The following is a 23178-nucleotide window of genomic DNA, read 5'->3' as shown; positions in this document are numbered from 1 at the left end:
TTTCCTTCCATTTCCTTCTTTTCTTTTCCTTACATTTCCTTCTTTTTTTTCCTTCCATTCCCTTTTTTTTCTTTTCCTTCCATTTCCTTTTTTTCTTTTCCTTCCATTTCCTTCTTTTCTTTTCCTTCCATTTCCTTCTTTTTTTTCCTTCCATTCCCTTTTTTTTCTTTTCCTTCCATTTCCTTTTTTTTCTTTTCCTTCCATTTCCTTTTTTTTCTTTTCCTTCCATTTCCTTTTTTTCTTTTCCTTCCATTTCCATCGCAACTCTGCCAAAAACAAAAAAGTGCACTTTCTTCTTTCATCATTTGTTTTTCTGCAATCGATAGTTTTTTTTCACCAGAGGATATGGATTTTCTTCCGATATTTGACACAATAACATTTTCATAAACAATTAATAAAAAATATATATATCATGAATAGAATAACTTGACTTTTTGTTCCCTTAACATTTACAATAAGACAACATTGAAGTTAGCACAATTTAGCTTTTGAGCTGTGTTTGTTCTTTCGGAAGTTTTGGTCCGTCCTGGACATGGCGTGTCCTGAAACGGCGACCAGTTTCTCCGTTGTCCCCTCAGCCCAACTTGATGTGACGCCACCTTGGAAGAGGCGGCCATTTTGTGCCACTTTTGTTTTACTGCTGCAGCAAACGTCCGCGAAGCCGCGTTGGCGTTTGAATGATGGCGAGCGCGGCGTGACGCTCATCAATGATGCATGTGGTTTGCTTTCTGCAAACGCGGGTCGGCGCGCCGGCTTCTGAAGCTGGAGAGGATGGACGGTGGGACGCATTGCACGCTTCTCCCGTGACGCCGGCACTTTGACGAGCGGCCGCCGGCTCTTCTCCGGCGACGTTGTGGCGCTTTGATGGCGAGCCAACGCCAACGCAAACGCAAACGCAAACGCAACACAAGCAGTCCAGGCTGCACAAATGACCGCATAAATGCTGCCTGGAGATGCTTGGCAGGGACGCCATCACGACCTCAGTTGGGAAATTCTCTTTTCAACGGTGGAAAAGAAATGACAGACAAATAATTAGTTTCAGGAGATTTTTTTTTGTGAAGGATTTTGACTTTACTTTTCAACCTCAGCTTTCCACCACAACTTGTCAAAATAGAGAAAAGTGAAGCGACTCAGGTCAAGTCAATCGGCGTTGACATCTTGACTGACGGATTGAGACCACGAAAAACGAAACCGATTTGGAAGTTCCCCATCCAGGACCTCATTTAAGCGAATCGAGCGTTTTTCCTCTTGTTAGAAAGCGTTAGCCGAGCTATAGCAACTAGCGATCCAACAACTTCAGATTTTTTTTTATACTCGACTTTAAGGTGATGATTTTTGAGTCGTCCTCGCAGTTGCTTCCTGGTCTTCTTCTTCTTCTTTTAAATCAATGGTGGATCACATCCCTATGGCGTATAGCGCCACCTGCAGTCGCATGTCCGTTTTGCGCATTTTCAGTAAATTCGCTTAAAAAATTGGAACCAATTGTATGGAAACGTGACTAATTGCTAACAACTTTTGGGCTATGTGGGCTCAGTTGGATGGAAAGTTTTGTGACTTTGGCTTTTGACTGCCAATTTCCGCTTCCTGTTTGATTCTTTGGAGCTTGGAAATGAGCAAGAAAAGCCATTTTTTCCCCGCGACATGTATTTGCTTCCCCTCTGGCGACTTTGCCGCTTGATTTGTTGAAGTTTGTGAGGCGTAAAGGCGACGCCATACGCCGGGCTTGGTTAATAACGTTGCGCGTCGCCGTCATGAGCGTTCGCAGGCGGATCTCGCCGTTTCTTTCTCTGGAAAGTGCCAACCTGCCGCTGTCGGTGCATCCGCAAGCGGGACGAAGAACGGACAAGTGTGATTTCCATTTGATTAAAGCTCAGGGTTTTTTTTCTTGCCTTTTTCTGATTAAAGTGTGTTTTATTGTAATGAGGCAGAGCCCCCAGGCCGGAAAATTCCCTAATAGAATTTTCCAAATTGAAATGAGATGGGCACGGAGATTAAAAAAGAAAGAAAGAAAAAAGTTCATCTTGCATTTTAATGATAGAAAAATCCGCCTTTAAAGACGCGTGGGTGGCACATCCAGGGAACGAGGAGTTATTAAGAGTCGCTCGCACCCACATGATTTGCACACGAGGTTCTGCTTGGCCCGCATCAGCATGCGGGATGTCACAAGTCATCTTCAGCGCACGCAAATGTTTTTAATCACATTGTGTCGGGAAAAGACAAACTTTCTCAAGCACGATTGCTAACATCATCTTCGTCTTTATTCTCTTTGACGAGTCAAAAGTAGACGTGATTAAAAGTTGACATGAACGTGATTACGTGTCAACTTGTCTTCTTTGCTCACATTCAAACCTTCGTCATGTTCAGTATTGACTGCACTTACTAATATTTGTCCAAGTTTTGCAAGTCTAACTGGGCTTCATCTTCAAGACATTTTCACAACTGAACGTTGATAGCTTTTAATGGCGTTTGTGCCACCGACTTCCACTTTTAACTTACTGACTGGCAGCCATTTTCACTGAAGCAACCCCCTTCGCTCCCGGCTGTTTGACTGGATTTGGACTGATTTTTCAAGTCCCACAGAATATTGTGTCCTATTGCTATAAAAACATGAATGATTAGCGACTCTTCTTTCATCAGGAAAAAAGTATATTTGTATCGGTTTTCGTTTTGCAGCAATTAGCATCAGAATTCAGCTCAGTTTTGTCATTATTTACAAGTCTGTGGGGGAAAAAAAGCTTTTTTGCAACATAGCCCTGGTTGATCATCCTGGTTTATTCCCCGGGGATACGCCAAGTGCGACTTTTTGTTCAGGCTGGCTCAGCCCGGAACGGCGTGTTGATGCAGCGTCGAATGGCAGAGTAAAGCGTTTAGCGCCGATGGTTCCCGCCGCGGCGGCTCGTTGGCAGGTGTTGAATTACCTCCGCCTGCGCCTCCCTCCGTTCACGCTCGTCAGCTTCGACCTCCTCGCCGCGCTGATGCAGCCTGAAAAAGTCGCGCTTCACTTTAGTGCGAGACTCTCCTGGAGCGGCCCAAAGTAGAGCGGCCATCTTGGCTAATGGCCAACATCCATTAGTGCTTCCTAATGGGTGGGACGGCCGGCGGACATTTGGAGACGGAGCCGATGATGTTGTTTTTGTTTGCGTGTGCTGGATGGGCGTGCTGACGGTCCAGTTTGGGGTGGGGCAGCGGCTGGCTGGGTCAAAACGGGAAGCGGCGACGAGACGCCGACGCAGAAGGTCTGCGGAATCCAGGTGGTGACGGCAAAAGAAGGAAAAAAAGCGAGCCGCCAACGCCAAGATGATGTTCGAGCATCCGCTCGGGACGCCGCTGGGCCTCGGCAGGAAACCCTCCAGGGTGGAGACGGCAAAGAGATTCTGGAGGGTGAGTTGTGGAGAAGATGTGGAATGTGAGAGTTCAACTTGGAATGCTTTGATAGAAATCTGAAAGACGGACATTTGCATGTGTCCTTTCATTTGGGAATGTCGTCGTTTTGGAATGTTATCAACAGTTTTGCTGGATTCTTTGAATGAGTTAAACAGCTTGAAGTTCGAATGTTTGGAAAAAGGAAGCCAAAATCGGGAATCTCTCGTAATTTGGGAATTTTAGTGTGAAAATGCGGCCATTTTGAGAATGTGATAAATATGTCCATTTGAAGCTAGGATGAGGAACTCTAAAATTATTATTAATTGAATGTCTCATTGACTAGGGTGTTGCTTTTTGTTTTGTGGAAAAATATTGGCTGCGTATCCTGAATCTTTTGCCATTTCTGGAGAACCTGTGTGGGAATGTTGGAAGGATGAAAGAAAAGACATTGAAGAATTTGGAATGATAACGATGGATGCATGAGAATGAGGATGAATGAAATGTAGTGAATTTTGTAAATGGGAATATGACGCGATGTGGCTGGAATGTTCAAGTTGGAACGCTTGAAATTGCTGAAGTAATGTTGAGCGAGGATTCATGTAGAATACCCGAATATAAGAAATATATGTAAACATGTCGAAAATCGGTGAATAGAATGAGCGGAATGATTTCAAGTTCAAATGGCAGCAATGTAAATTGTTAAATGGGAACGAAGGGTTAACAACTCTTGGGGAAATTGATCTTCATTGGGAATGAATGGTAAATTTTTGAGTGAAAAATGTCGAATTTTGGGAAAAGTGTGTTATAATATTTGTAATGAGAAAAATACGAGCTCCTGTGATCTGAATCTTTGGAATCTGTTGGAATTGGAATGATGACAATCAGATGAATGATGTCAAAAAAGCCAATAAAGCCAATAAATGTACATCATCTTCGGGGCACAAGATGGCGTCTTTTTGCAACGATTGCGCTTGCGGCTCGCGAGCTGCCAACGACGATCGCGCCCGCCGACTGCCGTTTCAAAAGGCTTTGGTCTTGTGTGCTTTGGCAGACGACGCGTTTGAACACCCGCACAAAAGCGCGCCTGTGATAAGATTAGAGGAGAAGACAAGCTAATGGGACAAGTTAAACACGGCTTTGCCTTACTCGTCCGTCCTTCCGTCCCTTGAGACGTCCCACTTAATGAGATTGGGAAGGAAGGACGTAAAGCGAAGCGTCGCCGCATCAAAGTCAATTCTCGTCTTTGTAAGTGAGCCCGTCTGCCGCGTTTTACTTGAACTAACAAGCGACATGAACGGGGGACAAAATAGTCCTCAGACACGACGTCCACCTAAATGAGTCATTCATCAATTAGAGTTGGAGTCTTGAAAGGTGTCATTTTTGGATGAATGCTTTTTTTGTGGCACGCCAAACAACGTGTGACGCATCCAAGTGATTCATTGTGAGACGCCCAAGTTGGAAAAGTGTCTTGTCGCTGAACCGGGAAAAAACGGCCTGCAACGAATCCGCGTATCGTTCCGGAATTGGCAATTTTGTTTCGGGAAACTGTCGTCGGTTATTTGTTGAAAACTTTGTGCTCAGGTCAAAGCAATAACAATGTTACTTCTGGTGGACTCTTGGTGTCATAATAATGGGACAAAGAAGCCATTTTGAATGCTTAGCCGCCGCTATCTATTAGCATTTTCCAGCGTTTTCGCTATTTGTAGCAGGACGAACAGGAATTGACTGCAATACACTCAAGAAGTCAAGCCTGACCGCCTGATTAACATGTTGGACCGCCCCTGGCAGTCCTTCCCGACTAGAACCTGAAAGTTCTGCCTTTGCTTAAAAGGTTCTGCCAGGTAAAGTAAGTTTGGAATGAAATTGCGAGCGGCGGCGGCGAGGCGAGTCAATATTGGATCCTCGCGGGACAATCACTTTCAAAGGCTAAAGAAAAGCGCCGGTCCTGAATACCGAGCGCTTCTCAGAACCTAATCTGGTCCTGAATCAGAAGCGAGCGGCGAGGCTTTCTGTTCCTTTTCTCGCGGGCGCCATCAATCTCGGCGCGCCGCTTTTGCCTTCAATTGGGGCCGCATCACTCACGGCGTGCGCCGCGAATCGCTCCATCTGCCGCTGTCGACCCGCTAACTTGTACTCAACCCCACTTGACTCCACTCAATCAGGTTGGGTCGACACGGGCGGCGCCATCGCCGCCGCCGCCCGTGTTTACATTGCCACCGTTGGCCGGGCTGATGTTTGCGTTGACTCTTTAACAGGCTTCTTGTTTAACCGAGTGACGGGAAGACGTCGTCAAGGGGGCGTCTTGTGTTTTTAATGAGCGCTTTTCTTTCATGCGAATTGCAAAGCGATTGCGCAGATGTTGTTGTCGTCGTTTCCTGCCGATGCTCGTTGGAGGACGTTCGAGTTGCTCTTTTCATCATTACGAGCGTACAGAAATGAAAGCCGTTCCGCTTGACTTTGTCCAAGAGAAGGACACGCAAATTCACCTTTCAAACAAATCGCAGTCACATGACCTTGTGTCAAATTTGACATTCTTGTTACAACAAGAATTTGTCTTGATTTTTGAGTGTGTCCAACTGAAAATGAGCGTCGGCGTGTCAGCCTCGTGTACTCCGGCTGCAGTTGTTCTTTTCAAGTGTTTTTTTTGTTGCTTAGCTGGACTGTTAACATTATTCAGTGGCCCAAAAAAAAAAAAAAAAAATCCTTGCCTGAGCCGTGCGTCTCCTGGCGAGCGAGCGAGCGCGTTTGTTTTGAAAGCATGCGGAGAGCAGAATTTGACTTGAAAATGTTGAGCGTGTTCCGTGCGAGTGCAGAAGCCTGCTGAGGCCAAGAAAAACAGCGCACACTTCACAACAAGATGCTTGAACGAGGTGGGAGAGCGCGATGGAGGTTCTGACTGGGAAAAAAAAAAAAAAAAAAAAAATCTGCCTTTTCAGAGATAACAAGAAATGCTCGGCGCTAAACAAGCACGTCGCGTCCCACCGGACGCGTTTTTGCATTTTCTTCTTCCATCGAGTGCATCGTCGTCGTTCATTCTGCGGAACGTTTGCTACATTTGAAAAGCTCCAATTGCTGCCGGATTGTCTTGAAAATTCAGCCGAGGAAACCGTTTGCTTTTGGCAACGTGACATTTGGCAGGCGCGCTTGCTTATCAGCAGCGCACACACAAAAGTCGCGCAAGCCGTGCCTGAAAAAACACAAGCTTTTTTTTTTTTTTGGCCCCCCAAACATTTTTGCTTCCATGCGACCAATGAGGCACTTTTGGGCTTTTGCCATAACAACCATTTTGAAAATTCAGCCACCAAAGCCACTTTCACTCCACAACGGGAAATTTGGTTGGATGCACAAAAAAGCCTCAGGAAACCGTCATGGAAAATTCACAGCACGTCAACCATTTTGCTTTGATTGCAGTCCTACAAAATAACAAAATGTCAGCCATTCGTGCCTGCTCAATTGTCAAACGTTTTGTTTTTTGTGATCGTGTATGTTTGATGATTTGGCATAAAACGCAAAACTCAAAAACGTTTTAAAATTGCGGCGCTGCAGCCAGTTTCACTTGGCAAAAAAAATGTGCTTGGCGTGTCTATTATGAGTAGAACCACAAAAAAAGTCTTTAGTCGGCCATTTTGGTTTTAAGCACTCATTTTGACAGTTTTGTCTAATTGCTACCAAATTTGAGTCACAGTTGGCCTAATGGTGTAACATTTGATGTTTTTGTGAATGTGCAGAGCTCGACATGTATTTTGATGAATGGCCATCAAAAAAAAATGCAACGCTAATAAGTTAGCGCCACAAACATCTTGTGTGTCTAATGATCCAATTGCAACTCCTCAATTGAATCCTGACTTTTTGTTTGCTTGCAACGTATTGTTGTGCGCGTGTGGTTTGTTCCCGCTGGAATTGTGTATGCGTGAGGCACACTTGAGCAGCCACACAAGATGCGTCGCCCGTCAGGCCTTCATAAATCATTTGATAAATAATTCGGATTCCACAAAAGGCCGCTCGGCAAGATTTAGCAACACTCTGCGGTTCCGGGATGTTTGTAATTGTTGGAGGTGCGCTGCTGGCGTGCGTGCGTGCGTGCGTACGTGCGCGCGCGTGCTCATTTCAACGGGAGGCCTTTTATGCTCCAATCAAATATTTATGTTTTAATGGCGACGATAACGAGCGCGGCTGCTTTGCCGCAGAGTTGATGGCGCGTTTGTCTCTTGGCCTCGCTGGTCCCAGATGGAAAGTCGGCAAAAGTGGATTTCATTTCAAGTCTCAAACTTGATGGAGATAACAAGATGTGCGGAATTGTCGATTCGGGATCGAGGCCTGCCGCGAGTAGCGCAAATCCAATATGAATCCCATTATAGCTCCTTCCTGGATGACTTGTAAAAAATGAAAACACTCTTTAAAATCCTGGAGGACGTGCGAAATGCCTTTCATTATAAAACATGTTGTGTCAAAAAGAACCCAATTTGGGTCATAATTGACCCAAGCCACTGCTTGGGTCAATTATGACCCAAAATGGAACACACTTTTTTCTTTTACAAAACACAACCCCCCAAAAATGTTGTGGTTTTGTTTAAAACAAGCCAGAAGGTTGTTTCATGTTGACCCAAGTCGTGAATTGGTCCATTTTGGACCCAAATTGGTTGTTTTTGACCAAAGTGTTTTTACATTATAGGGTAGAGTCAGAGCTTCTGATTCGGACTGATTAGGCCACACCCCCTAGTGTATGTTTAAAAAAAATGCACTGCATTTTAATCACATTCATTTGCTTGGTGTTTTGTGGGCTTCACAAAAAGAAAAAGAGAAAAATTCATAAATGGTGAAGCGTGAATATGCGGGGGAGGACTTTGGACTGAAACGGACTTCTAGTAAACAAGAGCCGACGTGTTTAGCGTTTGCAAGGTGCTGTTGTGTGAAATGTTTCTTTGCTGCCAATCGAAGCTCTCGTGTTTTGTTTTGCTCTAAATTGGTCCGTGTCAAAATCAAAGCAGCGGGTGATAACACGCCGCCGCCGCCGCCGCCGCCGCCGCCAGACGAAGAAGAAGAAACACTCTTCAAGACCTCACTTTCTTGTTTTTCTTTCTTGTTTTTTTCTCGACTTAACGAAATGTCAGGTCCAGCCTACGTGCTCGGGCTTCAGCCGGCGCCGAATTAGCCCGGGCCGACAACCGCTGCTGACGGCGGCGACCTCGTATGGGACAAAAAGCAGAAAAACACAAAAGCCGGCACGCTCACAAAATAATTCTCATCACACACACAATCAAAACAAATCAAATGTTTGTATTGTTTTAGTAAGAGGGTTTTTTTTGAATAATGTTTTTTGTTGTGTGTGTTTTTTTGGGTGATGTTTTGGTAAATTTGAGAGATTTTTTGTGTGTTTTCAGATTTTTCAGTCTGACGTTCAATACATTTTTTTTTTAGTGCTTTAACTCTGAAATCACTGAAGATTGTCCCGACCAGGCTATTCATACATTTTGTCGTGTGGATATATGCGAAGAGTCGTGCGTGTATTCGCCGTACGACGCGCGCTCGGAAGACGCGCACGTCGTCTTCCATGCAGAAGTTTGTCATCCGCCGCAGCAGGGGGCGCCGCACTCGCAGGTGCCGGCTGTGATCGTTCACCCGTGCGCTCTTCTTCATTTCCCGCCCGCTTTGACAGTCCGACTCTGACGCCGCATGTTGACATTTCCACGCTATCCTTCTCTCAGCGGGGGGCGGAGTCAAACTTGATTTGTTTTATTCATGGGCAACATTTTCGTGTCGGCGGGAATGCGAGCGTGAGACGGATTCTGAGGTGAGCAGGCAAAAAATGAGATCGGATCAGTCGATTGTTTGTGTTGTCATCCATTTTCTCATCACTTTGACTAATTGTTCTTTTTTTTTTTTAAGTCCAGATATTGATTTGGTTTCAGGCCTGGCTAGTTGAGACTTTTTGGGCTCACGTCCAACTTTTGCTTCAATGCGGCTGTTTTTCCCATGATGCATTTGTGGGCGGCCATTGCGAGTCAATTAAGCTTCAGCGGCTGCGCGTTCTCATTTGGAGAGCGCCACAAGGTCGCGTCCTTCCCCCTGGCCACAGCGTTGGCTCATGACTGAGTTACAATGGCCTTTCAACTAACCCCCCCCCCCCTTCCCCAATCCACCCCCCACCCGCCTCGTGTCCCGGTGACCGCAGACAAGAGCGACTCGTTATGTCCAATTATGTCCGACAACGAGGCTCAATTAGGGGCCGGCCCACCTCGGCGGTGGCGGCCCGTCACCCGCTCATGTTCTCCAAACGGGTTTTTTACCCACAGTGCTTTGCTGCCGACTTTTTTCTTCTAGTTTTAACTTGCATTCTAAACGGCATTAAAAAGTATTCCATTGGATTTCCTGCAACTTTCGGAAAGCTCGTCCACGGACAAGAAGCGGCCATTGTGTCGCCTTCCGACACGATTGCGCTCCCTGTGATCCAACGTGCCGTTTCTCTTCCGAGCCCAAAGGCCCGGTCGGTGACGAGCACAGAGCCGACAAAGCGCCGTGTCCGCACTCCATTTTCCTCCTGGCAGTCCCGCTGTGACGAGCGGACGCGTGGCCCCCGCTGTGACAAATGTGCCCCCCCCCCCCCCCCCCCCCGCTGGACGCCATTCATCACGGCCCTGAAATGCACCTCGAGCGCTTGCGGTCCAGATGAGCTCCCCGCGTTGTTGTTTTCCACACTTTTAAGGTCAGGAAGATCCGCGGCACCTCCGCCGCGCTTGCACATCAGTCACATTGTTGTAAAAAGTCCTTGCGATTGTCTCCCGGCCCCTTGGGTGGGGGTGGGAGGGGGGGGGGTGGGGGTAGCATTCGGAGCGCCTTTCTCATTTGTGGCGGAAGCGGCAAAAGGCTGAGGCCAGCACTTTTGTTGAGGAATAAGTTGTAATAGTGGAAAGCGGCATCGGCGAGCCACCGCATGCCTCTCGCTTCGCATTACGCTTTGCTCAGAAGCACGTCAGCCTTTTGTTTGGGGCAAATTTCAATCCTGTTAAAATGCTGTCCAAGCAAAAAAAGAAAAAAAGAAAAAAGAAAGACGCTCAATCACAGTGTGCATGTCTGCTAAAATTACCGTAATGTTGCCAATAGCACACTACCGAGTATTTATCCTTTAGCTCTTAGCTCCTTTTATTATTGTTTTGTAGCTTAGCTTTGAGCTTTTTTTTAAAAAAATTTTTTAGCTCTTCTTCTTCTGTTGTCTGCGACGATTCCGTTTTCCTCGAATGGTTTCCGCGTGCTCCGCTTTGATCCTTTTTGATCGCACTGCTTCAGTTTGCGCGTGTTCCCACGCAAGAACACGGAAAAGATGGAAATATTGATCTTATCCCTTTTTTACAGGATGAGTCGTTGCTTGAGTAACAGCGGCCATTCAGCTGGCGCGTCGCATGACGACGCCTTCAAGCTTTCCCGCGTCCATTCGCGTTTGGCAGCAGCCTCGGCACAAATTGGCGAGCCGGGATGTTCTTTTGCCGCAAACTGCTCAGCTCGCATGTTTGCGCGTTTGGCAGCGGACATCAACTGCATCAAAAGGAGGCAAATGTTGATTTTTTTTTTCTTCTTCTTCCCAGGCAATTTTTGCGAAAGCATTTTTGTCCCTCAGCTCAGTGAGCAGGCGAGACGTTTGCTTCGCTTTATTTGCCGATTGTTTTTATCACACATCGTGTGCAGCCATCAAACACGAAGTACAAACAAACACGACGTCCCCGAATAGAGTGATGCTTTTTTTTTCATTTTCTTTTCCTTTTAAGAAAATGACCTCGTGACCTCTTCAGGACTTGTGTTTCCCTGCGTTGCTCGCCTTTCTGAAATTTCAATGTGACGCCGCCTTGAAAAAGCTTTGGAACTTGGATGTTCCAGCACATTTTTTTTTCCAGTCCCGTACCAGTTTGAGTGCTCCCCTTAAAACAATGAGCGATCATTTGAAATCCCAACAAAGCATTTCCCTTCAAATTGTATGCAATGAATGTCAATTTTCTAATCTTCTCATTTCTAGTTCTTGATAGCAACCAATACTGCGATTAAGTACTGATACCGATACCGATACCAGATGGTTGATGCAAAGGTATTACTGCTTGTTAATGAGATTTGTTGGCTGGTTAAGAGTTAATGAATCTCTGTAGGTAGTTTAAAGCTAAGCTAAAGCTAAGCTAACGAAGGTATCCCACACGGGGGGGGCAACGTTTGCGAACGCTGCAAATGTTGAATTCTCGTCAAGGTTCGTTCAAGGTTACAACATTTGCTAAATGTTTGCCAGATGTTCAGCAACCGTTTCATAATAAGCCTACATTGTTGCGTTTTGTTTTAGTTTTATTTTCCTGCTCTATCAGCAGATCATTTTTGCTTAAATTAAGAAATGTATTTGTTTTTGCAGTGTAAATTCTTCCTTCCCTAAAGTGTAACATTTACAACATTTCATGCACTCCAAATGGACTTTTTAAGATCTAAATGAAGTTGATTGTACATTACGCCGCAACAATCTTAATTTGGTTGCGCTTCGGCGGGAACAAATTCATAAATCGGCCTCGTCTGGAGGCTGCCATTACCGTTCATGCATTATTCACCGGCAAGTTAAAGGCAATTGCTTCAAAATGGCCCCGTCTTGCCATGTTAACAGAAATGGAAATTCCAATCCAACATCAGCACTTTTTTTTTTTTCCTTTCTGGTCTGACACCAAAATGTAAAAGCTTCTTCTTCCTTGGCTGGCGTCTCAGACCTCACGCCGCAAAGTCTCCTGGAGACGACTTAACTCGTTCCAGGCCTGCTTTGAATACTGTGGATTTCTTTGTTTATTTGTTCTCGCGCAAGTTGATGCTTGTCGTGAACGAGTGAGAAATCTTGTGGATTGCGACGCGAGCAAGCGCGCTCTTGACTCTTCAAGCAAACACCAGAACATTCGGACAAAACCTATCATTTTGTTTAATGAAGGTCTGCTAGCTTGATGCTAACATAGATGGGCTAATGGAAATTAGCATCAATGCTATGAATTAAATACAATCATCAAACAAACAGACTATCCAAAAATCCCCACCAGCATTTTTTCTCTCTGCCCTGTGGGATCGACGATTATTACTGTTTCATTGGAGACCTTCTCTGCTTCTTCTTCTTGCACTTAAACGATCACTTGAAAATACGTAATGTGGCCGGAGTGCTACGATTTGAGTACTCAATACCTTTAAAAACGGTCTGTATCGGTCCGATACTTGCTGTCGGCAGCCTCCGCGATACTCAATACCTTAAAAAGGGTTGGCCCGATGCCGATACTTGCTATCGGTACTCGCCCATCTCTAATACTTGCGCTTGAATGTGTGCTTCCTTTCCCTTCATCCTTCCAATCTGGAATATTTGCCAAATTCTGCATTTTTTTTTTTTGCCATGAAACGTCCAATCGGAGGCGTCCGTCCAGCGCCGTTCGTTGCGAGCGCCGCTTCGTCTCGGCAGGCGTGCGACGCCGCGCTGGGAAGGAGAACCTCTGACAGCGGTGCTGCTGAATCAGCCTCTCGTCATCTCCCCGGGAGGATTATTTGACTCTCGCCTCGCATCGATTATCATTCTCCCCTTTGGAGTTGCGCAGGTGTCAATATTTTTCCCGGGGACTTTGTCCCTTTTGGTCGTCAACAAAGGGAAGGGGTGCGGGGGGTGCAAACTGGACTGAAGCGTCTGTTGTGATCTGGACACCAAACGTAAGAAAAGGCCGGCGGTTGTGCGAAGCCTTTTTGCTGTTGTCATCACGATGTCGTTGCCGCCGCCTCCGTCTACTCCTCTTGAGAGGCTCGTTAACATTTATTTGCACCGCGAGGCACCTGGTAGCACCGAATCTAAGCTCCATTCTCGGACCCCTTCAGTCCAGATGGAAGTGGCTCTTAAACCTGCATGCAGCTCATCCCTTTACTGCACTCTTTTCTTCTCACACAGATTCTCTCTTTGCAATCTGAAGGCTCATTTAAACACTGTAAAAAACAACACACTAACAACAACAACACTTTTTGGGGCCCATCCCATTTGTGGTGAAACCCAAAAGAATTGGGCTGGTCTCTCTTTGACACATGTTGGGTTATTTTTGACCCGACTGTGGTCACAAAGAATGTAAAATTCTGCACAAACCTGCAAATAAATAATATGCCTGTATTTTGTCCATGTGGGTGCACACACACACACACACGTTTCACAAAATAATAAAAAAAATTCCGTGAGATCCTCAAAGAATGTTTGGCCGTGATGCGAGCAAAAATACAAAACTGACCATCAACAACTCACATGACATCAGGAAAGGAAAATAGCTAATTGGTTACATTTCACTTGGGGGTTTACTCACTTTTGTTGCAACGGTTTTGACATGATTTAAAAATGTTTGGGGACTGATTTCAATGGAGTCAAGTCATGTTGTTACATAAACTGCACCGACGACTTTACATTTTTTCATTTGTTTAGTGTGACTCGTCTTGACAATGAATGACTGGAAATAATCAATTAAATGAAATCATTTCTTTCTTGCACGCGGACACTCAAAGTTTCAAATGATTTATGTGACGGCGCCTCCCGCCAGTTAATCATGATCAGAACAAGAGAGATCCACACGTGTGTCAAAAAAAAAAAAAAAATCCCGGTTACCATCAGTGGCAAAATGTGCGGCTCACACGATGAACACGACGGAATGAACTGACAAATAATCCACAAAGTCAAGAAAGTCCAAAGCACATCTTGGCACGCGCGCGCAAAGTACACGCCTTGAAATGAGTCAAACGAATGTGGCGGTTCCGCATCTGACGTGTCCGCGGGTCGGAGAACATCGGCGGGATTTTAGGCGCTAAATGACGCGCTGGCATGCGCGAGCACGAAGTCGTCGGCTCGGGATTGTGGGTAATTGCCTTCAGACGTCGCTCCGTTTTAATTAAGTGCGCAGCGACCCAAGACCCGAGATCGAGTCAAGCTGCAGACAAAGGCTATTAATTGACAATAAGCGCATCTCCCAATAAATTGTGGTTGCCGCGCGGTGCATGACGGGAACACGTCGACACCAAATGTCGTTAATCACGCCGGCCAATCAGACGCCAGCGGTCGGGAGTCCATTTCCCTCTTAAAGGAGGACTTTTTAATGGCTTGCATGCCGATAGTTGGCTCTCTGGAGTATATAATAACCGTCAGCACGCTGAATTTCTCCTGCCTCGGCTTGGTGTGAATATCCTGAGCCACTTTCAAGTCGCACCTCAAGTTTGGCCAATGGACGTCAAAGTCAAAAATTGCCGTTTGTAGTTTTGCTGGATGCACAGAGACTAATTGGCACTTCTGATAAGCGGCACAAACTGGATTGCACGGGTTTTGTGTGAAGTGCTGCTTCCAAAGGTGAAAACTTTCTTTAAAATAATAAAATATATATATATTAAATAATTTATATAATTATATATATATATATATTCAACAGGATGCAAAAGCATGCTGAAAACGACCCCCCCCCCCACACACACACACACGCACCCCCACCCCACCCGTAGCCCGCTGACATGCTCAAACGTGCATTTACTCTCCAGTTAACCTATTAGCGATGCAAATGATCCTGTTCCAGGGGCGGCTAATTAATATTCAATGAGCCCAAATTCCTCATGAATTCAACATGGAGGTCCCAGCACTTAATTTGCATGCGCGTCGCCTTGAATTGATGCGTTTTCTCGCTCGCTCACTCTCTCTCTCTCTCTCGCTCGCTCCTCATCTTCCTCCTCCTCCTCCTCTTCCTCTTAGTCCCGAGCAGTGCATCCTTTCCTCAGCTTCCTCATCGTTGGAGCTCCTTCTTCTTCCTCATCCGGCACCCACCGGTTGCCGCCGCACGGGTGCTTATCTTCCCATTTTGTTTTTGCTTGATTGATTTTTGCTGCCGCCGCTGCTTGATCGTCATCAAGATGACGACAGCCAAGGACGGCAACGCGCTGAAAGCGGCTCAGCAGCAGGAGCAGGTAGCGGCAAAAATCAGCCGGCATGCAAAATCCGTCGCAGCCCGTTTGGGGCAGAAAGTGCGCCTCACTCACCTTGCTGCAGAGTCCAATCAACTTCGTGTGTGCGTGCGTGCGTGCGTGCGTGCGTGCGTGCGTGCGTGCGTGTGCGTAAGCAGGGGCATGATTGATGGTGTTGTTTCAACAGCATCACATTGGCACGCTCACAAAGTCGACATCATGTGACTTCTTCCCTCTTGGGCAAAAAGGCTGGCGTGTCACAACGTTGTTCCGATCCACGGCTCCTTTTGCTCGCGAGACGGAAGCCTCACTTTATGGCGGAGGCGAACATTAATGCCGGCGATAGGGAGACTTTATGTTTATGTTTAGGACGGCAGCGACGCGTCCGCTGGCGGCACGCAAGGATAAGAAAGTCAATTGAAGAATGAACGCGTGTGCATTTACCAAATATGAGGCTAACGTAACGTATGTGTGTCATAAACACTGTAAGCGGACGTCGAGGGCGAAACGCGGAAAGAGCAAAAAAAATCCACCAACGTGTATCAGGTCAACAACGTGACAGCGGCAGGACGATCAACATCTGCACGTACTGTGCAATACCAAACTGCACTGCAGCAACAGCAATAGTCAGCAGCATCGTTTAGAAAAAACTGTAGTCAACAACGACATCAACTCCAGCACTAAAAACTATTAGCAGCAGAATGAAAGATATATCAGCAAAATTAGGAAAAGCCTACTAGAACATCAGAAGTCAATGTGATTGGCTAATTCTGAGCACAGCCTCATCTGTAGTATCGAGAGGGTGTGCACACTTATGCAAGCATCATTTTCTCACTTGGTTACCCTTTTGCAAAAAAAAAGCTTTTTTGCATTTACTTTGACAGATTATTGATGGCGGGTTGAAAATGACAAAAAGCTCGCATTTGGACGGGGGTGTGTAGACTTTTAATCATATTTACTGCGTACATATTGAGGTCTGGAGACACGAAATCTGCAGAAAAAACACTTTTTTTTATTATGATCATTTTCTCCAGTTAAAAGCTTTAAATGTGAATATTTGCATTTTGTAGTTTTGTGTTCCATAAATGATTGAATCGGATGTTTTTGAAGGACGCGCATGGATAGCGTTCGCGGTTCCCGTAGCTTGCGGCGGCGCACTGACGGCCGCGCTGAACGTTGTCCAAAAGGAACGGCGGCTTTTGCCACGAGCTGTCGCGGCTGATGAATGTCGGAGTTGAGCAGGCGCCTCCGACCCCGCGCGCGCCAGGACGCATGCGTGGGCTCGGCGCCGCCGCCTCCGCGTGAGGTCCTGTCGCCGCGTCCTGATGGATGGACGGCGCGAGCCGAAGACGGCGGCCGGCTCGGCCCAGATAGCGCCGGCCGGCCGCTAATCAGCCGCTCGCAGGCCGCTCGGTCCGTCGGGAAGCCAATTGGGGATCGTTTTGCGCCTTTTTCACTTGGGCAGCGTTTGTCTTGTCAGTTTGTCAGGCGAGGTCGGCGAGGTCGTGGTTAGCATTTGTGGCTCACAGTACGAAAAGGTTCGGGGGTTGGAATGTGAGCAGACGGCCAATATGGTTCATTTCCATCTATTTGATTGGATGTGAAGATTGAGTTGAAAAAGTCCGCTTGGCTTAATGCTAACAAACGATGCTAGCGACTTGCTAGCAGTTAGCAGTGATTGTTGCCATTTTTAGAAGCAATGAATACTTGGACACAAATGTTGATTCTATGACAATACTCATCGTCGGCATATATTAATGATCCTCTATTGAGTGTTATCCTGCCATCTGGTGGCCAAGGTGAGTACACCAGAAGGAGCAGCAGCATGGAGTGGATTGCAGCATCAAATGATCAACAAACGTTCTCATTCTTTACATTTTGATCGTGACAGACATGTTATTACTTTTTAAACTTTTGTTAGTTTTTTGTGACTGAATTATGCTGTTATTGTCCCTATTATTTAAAAAGCAACACTGTGGGCTGGCAATGATTCTGGGAGGAGCCACAAACGCGTCCATTGGGCTTGTTTACGTAGCACAATACGCGGCTTTGTCTCGTTAGGATTGTAACTGCTGCTTAAAAAAAACACACGCCGATTGAACGATGAGCGGCGATATTTCAAGGGGCTGTCATCGTTTTCCTGATCGTGATCACGGCCCACTTTTGCGATTCTTGCGGCTCGTTGCTATTCAGCTGCTTCCCGCGGCTATCGGCGGCTTTCAAGTCGGATCGCGGCGCCGAGCATTTAATGAGGAGGGCTCGAGCTCGGTCTTGCATGGCGAGCGAGCCGGCCCCGATAATCGGCCTTTTGCCGCCTTACGAGGCTCAGGCCGGCGTGAGAGTTTCTGCGGCCCCAAAATCAAAAGCCAGCCGAAGAGTCGTCTTGATCCACTTTGTTGCCTTTTTCTTGACACATTTGGCTTTTGCGTTTTTGGATGAAAGCCTCCTTTGGACTCAACAACAACGAAGCAAATAAGCGGCGGTGCAGCTGGTAAACGATCGGCCAATCCAAACGCATCCCTGCTAATGCTAATAACAAAAGAGGACATTTGATTTATTTCAATGGGGAAAGTTGAAATGAGTCCAATTAAATACACTCCAAAATAATATGTGAAAAGCATTCAATGTCATTTCAATGATTAGCTTTAAAAATAAACCCTTTACAGATAATTTGATGAAACTTTTCAACATGCAACCACGACTCTCTATAACTAATGCTAGCAACCAAGGATAAACTTAGCTCCTCCCCCTCTCAGTTGAGATCTATTACTATTTCCTTGACACTATTTAATAATTGTATATTTTCCATTTGGGTTATTTTGCTGTTACAGATAAAGCCTGAAAAGTGAAAAAAAAAATAAAAGGAGGGGGGGGGGGGGGTGGGCGGATATAAATCAGAATTTGTAACAAGACGGAAGCGTACTGGACGAGAGTTGAAATAAAAATCTCATGGCTGCTATCTGATCCTCTGGCCGGCATTTTTTTTGTGCTGAGATCAGACAAAGAAAAAACCCCGGCGGCATTTTTGTTTCACCTCTGAAGATGCGATCAAGCGCGAACGCCGCAAGATCAGAAAAAGCGCCGACGTCCGTGTTGACCGGGTTTGAGGTTTTTGGAAATGTTGCATTTGTTGCCGTAGATCACATGATTACACTTTAATAGTATAGTTGGGGGGCTGAGGGGGGGGGGGGGGTCTGCGCATGGCCTGACGAGATCAGTGCTGCTGCTGCTGCGGGGTCTTTTTGTGTCGCGTGGGCTCGATTGCAATCGCCGATTCGTTTGTTTTAGCATCGTAATAAAACCTTCAAGCGTCTTTTCGGAACTTATTTAACACTCGCACTCTTCGTGCCAGTCCGAGAAAACGTTAACGCTGTAATATTGAAAGCGGACTGAAAATCATGCAGCCTTCATCGGCACGCCTTACGTATCGCATTTGCAATATTTTTAACTGTCATCACCCGATAACTTTTGGCCAATTGAAACCAATAAAACTCAAGAATAACTTTTTATTGAAACATTTTTTTACTGCATCGAAACATTCCAGTTCATTCGAGACTCAAAACTCTTTCATTTTCATTTCATTTTGTGTTTTTAGTATATTCAAGTCGGTGTCCATAAAAATGCCCGACAGAAAACAAGCCGGCTTTTACTGCTGATTACTAAAAATGATAAACTAGAAACACAAAGCTCTGAAAATCTGAAAATGTCTGCCAATGAACGACTTCAATGAACCTTTGCCATTTTACAAAATTCACCAAAACCTTCCTATGGAAAATTCTTGGAAAGTTTCCATAAAAAGTCCTGGAAATATTTTCCCCCGTTTGCATTCCTGGCTGGCTTGCAAACGAGCCGATTTCCTCCGGAATCTGCCCGATCGACTGGACCGGCTCTCACATCCAGCGTTGTGTGTGTGTGTGTGTGGGGGGGGGTGCGACGCCGGGTCACCTGACTCGACGCCGTTGAGCCGATTTCCTGAGGCTAATGAGGCCGATAAGATGCGGGGCGGAGATGATGATGACTTTTCAAAGAGATAATTGCTGTCCTGTTTCCGCTTCCGTCCCCGACTGATAAGCGGCTGAAGCTCGCCGCCTGACGATTATCGGCCGATTGCTGGCTCTGGCTGTCGGCGCTTAAATCTTGCTCTGGCTGTCATTTTAATGCGCCGATGAATATTCAGTGAGGAAAATAATCCCGTCTGGCTAATAGCATTCACATTCAACCGTAGGTATTCATCAAAATGCTCCGATACTACAAGAGCCGATACTCGCCTGTCTTGTACTATTCTTTCCTCCCGGATATTCCATTGAGTATTTCATTCAAAGAAAAGATCCGAATTGTAGTACGGGTCGTTGCAGTCGCGTTTCCGCATACTCAAATCGAAACCTTCATTTGAAAGTGTCATGATTATTAACAGCTTCGATGCAAATTTGGAATTCCAACACTTGTTCATTTGAAATATGAACATTATGATCAATTGAAAGGCTGAGCCTTCTTGGAATGCCCAAATTCTGGATTCAAACCCTCTCCCATGTCCGAAAGCATCTTTTGAAAAGCAAACTCTGGTCTGAAAGCCGATTTTGAGTCCTCGATTGTGTCCTTGTTTCAAACGATCCTTTGAAAGCGGAAGCGAATAACTAACGGGCTGCAGAAGTTGCCGGTGTCATTGAAAGGTTGAACCTGCTCGCCGTTAGCCGGGCGGGAGCGCCCAGCATGTTGATTGGCCACCGGCTCCGTGCCGGCGCCTGATTGGCCGAGGCCGCCGGCTGTCATTCGCAAACGTGGATTGTCATTAGCATTTGTTCTTGTTGGAATTTGCTGACTTTGTCCTCCGTCTTGTTGTTCATGCAATTTTCTTTTGGTTTTTAATTTGAACCGAATAAGAGGTGAGGTGTCAAAATTGGGGGCGTGCCGCCTCGCCGCTCGGGTGCTCGCCGCCTCGCCTCGCCGCCTCGCCTCGCCTCGCCGCTCCCGCTGACATTTAGCGTCCGAAAGCCTCGCTCTCGCTCGTTGGGGATAACGAAGGCGCTTGGAATTGAGCGCCTTTTTGAATGTGACAGCGAGGGCGGGAAAGTGGGCGGCGTGCCACCAGGTCGCCCCCCCGCCTCCGCCAACCCCCTTCCCCCCCCACCCTCGCCAATGCTGTCGTCTGTCATGTTCCCCAAACCCAGATTTGACTTTGCATCCAAAACAGCTTCTCGTGGTCCGGATTGTTGTCTTGCTGGTTTCCACGGCGATGCCGCAGATCAAAGCTGCTTGTTTTTGCTCTCTTGCAAAAGTCATGAAGGCAAACAAAGAAGACTTTCACACCTACTGTGACTCGGTAAAGTAACCCTGGCTTGAAACCCGACTTTGAAAGCCGGCTTCCAATCCCCGTTCCTACTTTCCAAAATGGCGACCGGGTTGGAACGCAATCTTCAAGCCAATCTTCTGGGTCAATCTAATGAACCCAACGTTGGGTAAAAGTCACGCAATCTGCTGAAAATACACACCGCGAGCGGGTTAAGAAAACAAGCCGGCCTTTTTGAGAAATGACTTCTTTGGCGGCGACTCCATGCAGTGAAAGTGATTATTATTTTTTTTTTTTCAACGGCGTGCCGCTGCTGGCCGGGTGAACTGGTGAAGGTTGCAATCAGCGCGGCTGTCTGTGCCGGCCCACATATCACACGGCGGCCGCTCTTTTACTAGCCACACAACTCTTATTGCGCAATAATGGCGCCCGCTCGCCAGCAGGTGCCGGAATAAAGCCGCTAATAGAGCAATTATTCTCCAACAAAAGGTCACCTCAGGCATGACGACGGGCGCGGGAATCAATAAAGTTCCCAATTAGGCCGGCCCCGGGCCCTGGCCCGCATGGGCCCCGCCCGCCAGCCCCTCCCCCTCGCGTTTTTCTCGCCAGCCGGCTGCCAGACGTCCGCAAGCAGATCGCCTTTCTTTTCTCTTTCAGATTAAACGGCAGCTTTTATTTCACTCCGCCTTTCTTGGCCGTCGTGAAAAATGCATGACAAAGCGCGACCCTCGTCATGTGACCACTCGCGATTTACGGGGCGAAACTATTTCATCTCATTCAAATCCACATCGCGTGTCGTCAAATGCAAATTTCAAATGTATACTGTAAAAAACGCAACTTGTATTTTTAGGTGCTAAATTGGAACAACTTTAAAATATTGATTATTGACAAGTCAGTTTTTGCTGAGGTTTTTTTTTTCACTTTGAAACTCTTCTTTTTGTGTTGTGAAAAGTTTTATTGATGTCTTTATTTTTGCGAAATGCGAAAGGACAACAGTGAAATGTTCTGCCTACAACTCGTGTCTTTATTCTTGTTAAGGGACTTAAACAATTGTATTTTATTCATTATATATTTTTCCCCATTAATCAGCTAATTAACTCTTTGACTGCCAGACGTTTTCAGAAAAAGGGATGCCGTGGGTGCCAGCCGATTTTAAGCATTTTGACTGATCTTTCAAGGTCCACAGACGATTATGTGTTTGGACTATGGAAACACACATACTGCCAAAACAACATTGGACTCTCATCTTCCATCAGAAAAAAAAGTTTGTTTCTACCTTATTCCGCTTTTGAGTAATCAACAATAGAAAATGGTTAGTTTCACCTGTTTTGAAAAAAAACGTCTTTTAACGTCTTTGGCACTCCTCCATAGGATTTTACGAAACGTTATTTAACGTTTTTGGCAGTCAAAGAGTTAATCGGTGATTGGAGTTTTATTCTGCCAAATATGGTCATCGGTGTTGGCCTCAAAGAAGTCCTAATTAGTCAGACCCGAATTCCAACAAGCCAAAGTTTTGTAAATTGCTGTTTTGTAAGCGGAGCAATCTTAGTTGAGGTCGCCAGGAAGAACTTGAACATTTTCATCGCTCCTTGAAACCGCCGATCTCGGCTGAGGATTGTTTTCGATTGTCTCCTTCTCAACTTTTGCGTCTCGCAATCCTGCCGGCGCAGCGACTTCATTACTCGGAGAGTGTAAAATTAGACGGCGGTAATTTGGACAAAATGCTCTGCGGGACGTCCTGCTATTAAGAGTGCGCAGCATGTCGGCCCTTCAAGGTCGGCGGAGGAGACATTTGTCCTAAAAGTGGACTTCCTTCATGTTGCTTCTTGTTTGATTCCTCCTCTGTATTATATGGAAAAGTAAAAACGAGGTGTTAAGTCGTTATTCTAATGGTTGATCTTTTGACAAAAGCTTGTCAGCTAACTCTTATTAAGACACGGGAAAAAAAAGCATGAGCCATATGCTGCTTCACCAGCTGATCACATGTAGCAGCCATTTTTAGTAAATGCCCGTTTGCATGTTGCTCTCATTTCACACTTGTTCATAATGGATAACAGCCACATGCTGCTTCACCTGTGCTACAAAATGTCTCGTTTTGTTAGCGCTTGATGAAAAGATAACGGTCATTATTTCCGCCACCCTCGCCAAAGATTAGCTGTCGTCAAAGGCAACGGAACGCGGCGCCGACAAAGCGACGCCGACAGGCTCCCCCTCCGGTCCTGGTCAGACGCTATCGACTCCACAAAAACCTCGTTAGCCGGCTTTTCCCCGCCGCATATTGATCAACGTCATGCGTGCGTCCCTCGCCGAGCGGCACGTCTTTGAACTTTCGGCCCGTTGGCTGACAGTCACGTCGGAGGCTCTCGAGGAGGAGGAGGAGGAGCTTGCTGTGGGCCGCTTGACGGCGGCGGCGGCGGCGGCGGCGGCGGCGAGGTCGTAGGAGGCCGAAAAAACAACAACCACAAGTTCACTTTTAAAACTTCAGTTGCCGACATTTTATGTTAGGCGAGGAAGGCGCGATCCAAAAGGTCAAATCACCTGTAAAGGTTATTTCAGCATTTCAGCTTCATCCT

The 23178-nt window shown here is 46.3% G+C and overlaps 1 protein-coding gene across 5 annotated transcripts in view; it reads left to right on the top strand.

Moving 5' to 3' along the window:
- dpp6a (dipeptidyl-peptidase 6a) overlaps positions 1-23178 on the top strand; it is a 102452-nt gene that overhangs the window by 37229 nt on the left and 42045 nt on the right. Inside the window, exon 1 of one of the 5 annotated variants that reach the window (XM_077554140.1) lies at positions 3226-3381. The exons of 2 other annotated variants lie outside the window; for them this stretch is intronic. In XM_077554140.1, coding sequence (XP_077410266.1) covers positions 3298-3381 — 84 coding nt within the window. In that variant the 5' untranslated portion in view covers positions 3226-3297. Of the gene's footprint in view, positions 1-3225; positions 3382-15091; positions 15322-23178 lie in introns of those variants that run through there. 2 more of the 5 variants (XM_077554144.1, XM_077554142.1) reach the window with 2 other exon arrangements.

This window comes from Vanacampus margaritifer, chromosome 20, assembly GCF_051991255.1.
Source record: "Vanacampus margaritifer isolate UIUO_Vmar chromosome 20, RoL_Vmar_1.0, whole genome shotgun sequence".
Taxonomy (NCBI): Eukaryota; Metazoa; Chordata; class Actinopteri; order Syngnathiformes; family Syngnathidae; genus Vanacampus; species Vanacampus margaritifer.
Note: the sequence above shows the minus strand (reverse complement) of the source record. Positions and strands in the feature narration are given on the sequence as shown.